Raw genomic sequence first — 8692 nt, 5'->3', positions numbered from 1 at the left:
TAAGACAGTCTCACTCTGTCACCCAGGCTGGAGCACAGTGGTGCGATCTCGGCTCATTGCAACTTCCACCTCCTGGGTTCAAGCGATTCTCTTGCCTTAGCTTCCCAAGTAGCCGGGATTACAGGTGTGAGCCACCATGTCCAGCTAATTTTTGTATTTTTAGTAGAGACAGGGTTTGCCATGTTGGCCAGGCTGGTCTTGAACTCCTAACCTCAAGTGATCTGCCTGCCTCGGCCTCCCAAAGTGCTGGGATTACATGAGTGAGCCACTGCACCTGGCTGCATTTATGTGACAATTTTGAAGTGAAAAAAAAAAAAAGACAGAAATGGAGATTAGATGAGTAGTTGCCAGGGGTTAGTTGTGGGAGGGAGGGCAAAGGAGGGAAGGAGGTGGGCAACAGGAGAAAGACCTGTGGTCACAGAGCTGTGCTTTATCTTGACTGTGGTGGATCCCCAAATTTACACGTGACAAGATTGCACAGAACTAACTATACACACACGTGAATGTGTGTGCCCACAGAGAGTACCAGTTAAACCACGGGAGATGTGGGTAAGATTGGTAAATTGTGTCAATATCAATATCCTAGTTGTGATATTGTCCTATAGTTTCTCAAGGTGTTATCGTTGGGGGAAACTGGATAAAGGATACACGGAGTCTGTATTTTTTTTTTTTTTTAAATTTTTTGAGACAGGGTCTCACTCCGTCATCCAGGCTGGAGTGCAGTGGCACAAGTATGGCTCACTGCAGCCTCAACCTCAACCTCAAGTGATCCTCCCACCTTAGCCTCTCGAGTAGCTGAGACCACAGGCGTGCGACACCATATGCCCAGCTAATTTTTAAATTTTTTGTAGAGACTAGGTCTCACCATGTTGCCCAGGCTTTTATTTATTTCTTATAAGTATATTTAAATTTATAATTATATCCTAATTTAAAAATTTTAATTAAAAAAATTACTCCAAGATGTGGTGGCTCATGCCTCTAATCCCAGTACCTTGGGAGGCTGAGTTGGGCAGATCACCTGAGATCAGAAGTTTGAGACCAGCCTGACTAACATGGAGAAACCCTTCTCTACTAAAAATACAAAATTAGCCAGGCGTGGTGGTGCATGCCTGTAATCCCAGCTACTCAGGAGGCTGAGGCAGGAGAATTACTTGAACCTGGGAGGTGGAGGTTGTATTGAGCCAAGATTGTGCCATTGCACTCCAGCCTGGGCCACAGAGAGACTCTGGAAAAAAAAAAAAAAAAAAAAAATTCAGTCGTACAAGGATTTCATAGCAGCCTTGCTGAAAATAGGAAAAAAAAACTGGAAATAACCTAAACTACTCACAATAGGAGTCAGCTAAAACCCTGGGGGTTTAATTCCAGGGAATACTGTGAACAATGACAAGTCTGTGGACTGAGTAAAAATAAAGAGCTGTCAATGACTTAACATTAAATGAAATGGCAGAAGATGTCACAGCAGGTTCTCGCTGAGCCATTCGGAGGGGTGGAGATCATTTAGAGGTTCAAGTCCACCGGATTCTTCTTTTTCCGTTTAATATTACTTTACTTCCAAATAAGGAAAAGACAGGAAATCATGTCCGGTCCTGAGCCTTGCCATCCTGCAGTCACCCGCAGGTGGCAGACGTGTTCCAGGGATGAACCTGCTGCCTCTGTTTAATGCAGATAGTCCAGCCGCTCCCAACAGCAGGTGGGGCTATAAGCATCCATCCTACCTGCTCAGGGAACCCAGGCATCAGAACTGCTCTCTCCCAAGTCCATTGTGAGAAGGCAGTCGTCTGGCCATGAGAGGGTTAATAGTCCACATTCCAGAGTGAGGGAAAAGGAGGCTGGAGGGTCATAGACAAGGGGAGGGGGCATGGAGGGCCAGCTTCTCACAACACTACCGGCTCTGCTGGGAGAGATAGATCACCCCCAACAATGGCCACAGCTGTTTTCATCTGCCCTGAAGGAAACTGACTTAGGAAGCAGGTATCAGAGAGGGCCCTTCCTGAGGGGGCTTCTGTCTGGCTTGTAAAACTGTCAGAGCAGCTGCATTCATGTGTCGGATGATGGATGATGGAAAGGAGGACAGTGGGCTGCAGATGGACACAGCGACTTGCAAGTTGAGGCAGGTGGCAAAGGGCTTGCAGAGGCTCTGCAGGTGGGGCATACTGATTCATTACCCAGTTAAAATACCAGGAAGATATGGGCAGCCTGTTCGCAGGAGCTGCTTGTCCTCAAACAATCTGTCTTCAATGAAAGCTTCCTCTGGCCCTCCTTTCTCTTCTGGCACCTCAGGTGTGAACCTTTCTCCCCCATGCCTTTACCGGCCCTCCCCTGCCCGCCGCCTCTGGCCCTGTGCCGCTTATTATATGCAGGGCCAAGAAGGCAATTTCTTCTAGCTTCTTTGTGACCAGTCGGTCCTGGGATGGCTTCACGGAACACATCCTGTGGTATGCACCAATGAAGCTCTCCATACAGGACTCAAAAATGTTTTTGAAAAATGTAACCAGCTGGAAGACAAGAAAATAAAATGTCAGCACTAAAAACGCTGGCTGTGGCTTTTGCTAAGGAAAGGAATTTGGTGTTGTCTGCTTGCACGCACAGCCTGGTTGGGGAAGTGACTGTCTTCAGTACATCGCCCTGCGAGCCACAGTGAGTGCCCTGGCTCAGAAGTGCCTGTCACGGTGCACAGGATCCCCGAGGAGCAGGAGCTGGGATTTCCTCTGTGCTCTCCATCACAGGAGCCTGAGTGACCAGCGCATCCTCGATTTGTAACCAGAATCCTGCCCCATCTCCCAAGTGACCCTTGCTCTGGCCCTCTAGTTCTCTCTCTTGCCTTCCGGAGAATGCCAAGAGAGGCTTTCTTAGTCAGGCCAATCAATGCTGAGACTTGTGGAGTTAGGACCAATGGGATTTCTTTAAAAGCATCATTTTGCCTCTAGCTGGGTCTATGGGGGTCAGACACCCCTTGGGCCATTTGTTGGCGGGGTGACAAATGAACTTGGCCTGAGAAATGGAATAGGCTGGGCTCAGCCCCACGAAGCACTCGGAACTGCACATTTTCTTTGTTGAGCGGGTCCACAGTTTGTTTTGAGAATGCCTGAGGGCCCAGGGAGACAGACAATTAAAAGCCGGAGCTCATTTTGATATCTGAAAGCCACAGCCGCCAGCACGTGGGAGGTGCCGGAGAGCAGGCTTGGGCCCTGCCTCACACGCCCCCTCTCTCTGGGTCACCTGGGAGTGCCAGCAGCAATTTGGAAGTTTGCTGAGCTAGAGGAGAAGTCTTTGGTGAGGGTTTGCTCTGAGCACACCCCTTTCCCTCCCCCCTGGGGCTGAGGGAAACATGGGACCAGCCCTGCCCCAGCCTGTCCTCATTGGCTGGCATGAGGCAGAGGGGGTCTTTAAAAAGGCGACCGTGTCTCCGCTGGAGACCAGAGCCTGTGCTACTGGAAGGCTGCGTGCTCTCCTCTGGCTGGCACCATGCAGCTCCCACTAGCCCTGTGTCTTGTCTGCCTGCTGGTACACGCAGCCTTCCGTGTAGTGGAGGGCCAGGGGTGGCAGGCCTTCAAGAACGATGCCACGGAAATCATCCCCGAGCTCGGAGAGTACCCCGAGCCTCCACCGGAGCTGGAGAACAACAAGACCATGAACCGGGCGGAGAACGGAGGGCGGCCTCCCCACCACCCCTTTGAGACCAAAGGTATGGGGTGGTGGAGAGAATTCTTAGTAAAAGGTCCTGGGGAGGTTTTAGAAACTTCTCTTTGGGAGGCTTTGGGAAGACTGGGGTAGACCCAGTGAAGATTGTTGGCCTCTGCCAGCACTGGTCAAGGAACAGTCTTGCCTGGAGATGGGGGAAGGATGGCTCACTGGTGCAGCCTTCTAATTCAGGTGCAGGGGCATGAGGCAACAGACACTGGTGAGAGCCCAGGGCAGGGAGGAGGCTGGGGTGGTGAGGGTATGGCATCAGGTTATCAGAACAGGCTCCAGGACTCAGAAAAGAAAAGGTTTCAAAGAATCTCCTCCTGGGAACATAGGAGGCACGTCCAGCTGCTGGTACCATTGGGGAGGGAACAAGGTAAGGGAGCCTCCCATCCACAGAACAGCACCTGCAGGGCGCCAGACACTCTATGCTGGTGGTGGCTGTCCCCATGACACAGACCCACGTCATGGAAGCCCCAGGAGGTGAACCCCCAGCTCGAAGGGGAAGAAACAGGCTCCATGCACTCAGTAACTTGATAGTGAGGAGAAGAGCTGAGGTTTGAATCTGGTTTGATCCAGCTGCAAGATAGCCCTGGTGTGTGTGGGGGGTGTTGGGGATAGATCTCCACAACGTAGTGGGAGAGGAAGGCCAGAGAGACACACCTGCAGTGTGCATTGCCCATGGCCTGCCCAGGGAGCTGGCATTTGAAGGAATGAGAGTTTTCCACAGTTTTAGCCTCTGACATGGGTGCAGCTGAGTTCAGGCCCTGGAGGGGAAGACAGCGTCCTCTGCGCAGGAGTAGGCACATCTGTCCTCAGCGGCCACCCCATTCCCAGCCTTGCATCATTCCAGGGGAGGGAGAAGGAAGAGGGACCCTGGGTTCCTGGTCAGGCCTGCACAGAGAAGCCCAGGTGACAGTGTGCATCTGGCTCTACGGTTGGCAGGAATCACGAGGCCGTGGGTGGGGGCTGGAATGACACTTCAGACTAAGGGCTTCCCTGCCCTCTGGCCATTATCCAGGTGGCGGAGAAGTCCACTGCCCAGGGTCCTGGACCCCAGCCCTCCCTGCCTCATAACCTGTTGGGGCTATGGGGTGCTAAAAAGGGCAACTGTATGCGAGGCCGGCCAGGACCCTGTGTCTTCCAAATGGAGGACAAGGGTGCCTCCTCCCACAGCTCCCCTTCTAGGCAAGGTCAGCTGGGCTCCAGTGACCGCCGGAAGGGCTGTAAGGAACCCAAACACAAAATGTCCACCCTGCTGGACTCCCATGAGAGGCCACAACCCCCGAGGAAGCCACGTGCTCAAAACAAAGTCACAATCTGCAGAGGAAGTGCCTGACCTGGGGCACTATTCTTGGAAAGCCCCAAAATGCCCCCTTCCCTGGGCAAATGTCCCCCTGACCACACACACACCCCAGCCCTGCAGAGGTGAGGATGCAAACCAGACCACAAACCAGAAAGCAGCCCCAGACAATGGCAGTGGCCACATCTCTCCCGCTGTGATTGCTCTCCAGAGTGGGGGTGGGGGTCAGCCTTCTCTGTCCCCTCTCTGGTTTGGTCTTAAGATTATTTTTCATTCTTTCGTGTCACATTGGAACTATCCCCATGAAACCTTTGGGGGGTGGACTGGTACTCACACGACCAGCTATTTAAAAAGCTCCCACCCATCTAAGTCCACCATAGGAGACATGGTCAAGGTGTGTGCAGGGGATCAGGCCAGGCCTCGGAGCCCCATCTCTGCCTGCCCAGGGAGTATCACTATGAGGCGCCCATTCAGATAACACAGAACAAGAAATGTGCCCAGCAGAGAGCCAGGTAAATGTTTGTGGCAGGTGAACCTGTAGGTTTTGGGTCAGAGCTCAGTCCCCTTATGGTAGGAAAGTAACTAGAGTAAAAAACAGCCCTCGGCTCCATCCCCCAGCCCAGCTTCCCATGGGTGCTCGAACACAGAGCCTCCACTCTTGTGGGAGCCAAAAGGTGCTGGGACCCCAGGGAAGTGGAGTCTGGAGATGCAGCCCAGCCTTTTGGGCAAGTTCTTTTCTCTGGCTGGGCCTCAGTATTCTCATTGATAATGAGGGGGTTGGACACACTGCCTTTGATTCCTTTCAAGTCTAATGAATTCCTGTCCTGATCACCTCCTCTTCGGTCCCTCGCCACCACAGCAGCTGCCCTGATTTATTACCTTCAATTAACCTCTACTCCTTTCTCCATCTCCTGTCCACCCCTCCCAAGTGGCTGGAAAAGGAATTTGGGAAAAGCCAGAGCCAGGCAGAAGGTGTGCCAAGTACTTACCCTGCCCAGGCCAGGGACCCTGCGGCACAAGTGTGGCTTAAATCATAAGAGGACCCTAGGAGAGAAATGATAATAGTAATACAAAGCAGCCGACGCTTTCAGCTATATCTGCCAAATGGTATTCTCCGCATTGCATGTGGAATGGATTAACTCACAATGTTTGGGGCGGCCCATTTTACAGACTGGAAGAAGAGATTAAGGAACTTGGCCAAGATGACACGAGCAGTGAGCGATGGAGCCCTGGTGTTCGAACCCCAGCAGTCATTTGGCTCCGAGGGGACAGGGTGCGCAGGATAGTTTTCCACGAGCTCTAGGGCATCTGGGACCTTCCTGCAAGCCTCTGGAGACAGGCTTGGCAAAAGCAGGGCTGGGGTGGAGGGAGTCGGGCCGGGCCAGGGCAGGGGTGGCCAGGCGGGCGGCCACCCTCACGCGCGCCTCTCTCCTCAGACGTGTCCGAGTACAGCTGCCGAGAGCTGCACTTCACCCGCTACGTGACCGACGGGCCGTGCCGCAGCGCCAAGCCAGTCACTGAGTTGGTGTGCTCCGGTCAGTGCGGCCCGGCACGCCTGCTGCCCAACGCCATCGGCCGCGGCAAGTGGTGGCGCCCGAGTGGGCCCGACTTCCGCTGCATCCCCGACCGCTACCGCGCGCAGCGTGTGCAGCTGCTGTGTCCCGGTGGTGCCGCGCCGCGCGCGCGCAAGGTGCGCCTGGTGGCCTCGTGCAAGTGCAAGCGCCTCACCCGCTTCCACAACCAGTCGGAGCTCAAGGACTTCGGTCCCGAGGCCACTCGGCCGCAGAAGGGCCGGAAGCCGCGGCCCCGCGCCCGGGGGGCCAAAGCCAACCAGGCCGAGCTGGAGAACGCCTACTAGAGCCCTCCCGCGCCCCTCCCCACCGGCGGGGCCCCGCGCCCCACGTTTCTGTCCTCTGCGCGTGGTTTGATTGTTTATATTTCATTGTAAATGCCTGCAACCCAGGGCAGGAGGCTGAGACCTTCCAGGCCCTGAGGAATCCTGGGCGCCGGCAAGGCCCCCCTCAGTCAGCCAGCTGAGGGGTCCCGCGGGGCGGGGGAGGGAGTTGAGAGTCACAGACACTGAGCCACGCAGCCCCGCCTCTGGGGCCGCCGACCTTTGCTGGTCCCACTTCAGAGGAGGCAGAAATGGAAGCATTTTCACCGCCCTGGGGTTTTAAGGGAGCGGTGTGGGAGTGTGAAAAGTCCAGGGACTGGTTAAGAAAGCTGGATAAGATTCCCGCTTGCACCTCACTGCCCATCAGAAAGCCTGCGGCGTGCCCAGAGCACAAGACTGGGGGCATCTGTAGATGTGGTTTTTAGGCCTGGTTCTGCCACTAACTTGCTATGTAACCTTGAACTGCACAATTCTCTTTCGGGATCTCAGTTTCCACTTTGTAAAATGAAGATGGATGTGGGAATAGGATCTCGAGGAGATTACTGGCATATGATTCCAAGGACTCCAGTGCCTTTTGAATGAGCAGAAATCAGAGAGACAGAAAGAAAGAAAGAGAGAGAGAGAGAGAGAGAGAGAGACAGAGGGAGAGAGATAATGAATGAGGTTGCATTGACTCAGTGCCAGGGTCACTCCCAGAATTCAGAGTTGTGATGCTCTCATCTGACAGCCAAAGATGAAAAACAAACAGGAAAAAAAAAAAAAAAGTAAAGAGTCTATTTATGGCTGACATATTTATGGCTGACAAACTCCTGGAAGAAGCTATGCTGCTTCCCAGCCTGGCTTCCCCAGATGTTTGGCTACCTCCACCTCTTCTCCATCTCAAAGAAATAACATCACCCATTGGGGTAGAAAAGGAGAGCGTCCAAGGGTGGTGGAAGGGATAGAAATTACATCCACCCCAACTTCCCAAAGAGCAGTATCCCTACCCCGACCCATAGCCATATGTTAAAGTCACCTTCCGAAGAGAAGTGCAAAGTCCCAGGACACCAGGCTCAAGGGAGCAGCCATCACGAACTCACAGACCAACACATCCCTTTGGAGACACCACCTTCTGCCCACCACTCACAGACACATTTCTGCCTAGAAAATTGCTTCTTACTGCTCTTACATGTGATGGCATATCTTACACGAAAAGAATATTATTGGGGGGAAAACGACAAGTGCTGTACATATGCTGAGAAGCTGCAGAGCATAATAGCTGCCATCCAAAAATCTTTTTGAAAATCTTTTCCGGACAACCTCTTACTTTCTGTGTAGTTTTTAACCGTTAAAAAAAAAAAAATGTTTTAAACAGAAGCACATGCCATATGAAAGCCTGCAGGACTGGTCGTTTTTTTGCAATCCTTCCACGTGGGACTTGTCCACAAGAATGAAAGTACTGGTTTTTAAAGAGTTAAGTTACATATTTATTTTCTCACTTAAGTTATTTATGCAAAAGTTTTTCTTGTAGAGAATGACAATGTTAATATTGCTTTATGAATTAACAGTCTGTTCTTCCAGAGTCCAGAGACGTTGTTAATAAAGACAATGAATCATGACCGAAAGGATGTGGTCTCATTTTGTCAACCACACACGATGTCATTTCTGTCAAAGTTGACACCCTTCTCTTGGTCACTAGAGTTCAAACCTTGGACACACCTTTGACTGCTCTCTGGTGGCCCTTGCAGCAATTATGTCTTCCTTTGAAAAGTCATGTCTGTCCTTTCCTTTCCAAACCCAGACCACATTTCTTCACCCAGGGCATAGTAATA

General features: G+C 52.3%; 1 protein-coding gene across 1 annotated transcript; it reads left to right on the top strand.

The window, feature by feature from the left end:
• The first annotated feature begins 3424 nt into the window (after nt 1-3424).
• On the top strand, nt 3425-8486 carry SOST (sclerostin). Its single transcript, XM_011940053.1, has 2 exons — nt 3425-3685; nt 6424-8486. Exons 1-2 carry the CDS (start codon nt 3466-3468, stop codon nt 6843-6845), a joined length of 642 nt encoding a protein of 213 aa, XP_011795443.1. The 5' UTR covers nt 3425-3465; the 3' UTR covers nt 6846-8486.
• Nucleotides 8487-8692: the final 206 nt, after the last annotated feature.

Source organism: Colobus angolensis, unplaced genomic scaffold, assembly GCF_000951035.1.
Source record: "Colobus angolensis palliatus isolate OR3802 unplaced genomic scaffold, Cang.pa_1.0 Scaffold187, whole genome shotgun sequence".
In the NCBI taxonomy this organism is placed as follows: domain Eukaryota; kingdom Metazoa; phylum Chordata; class Mammalia; order Primates; family Cercopithecidae; genus Colobus; species Colobus angolensis.
This window is presented reverse-complemented; position numbering and strand designations above follow the sequence as displayed.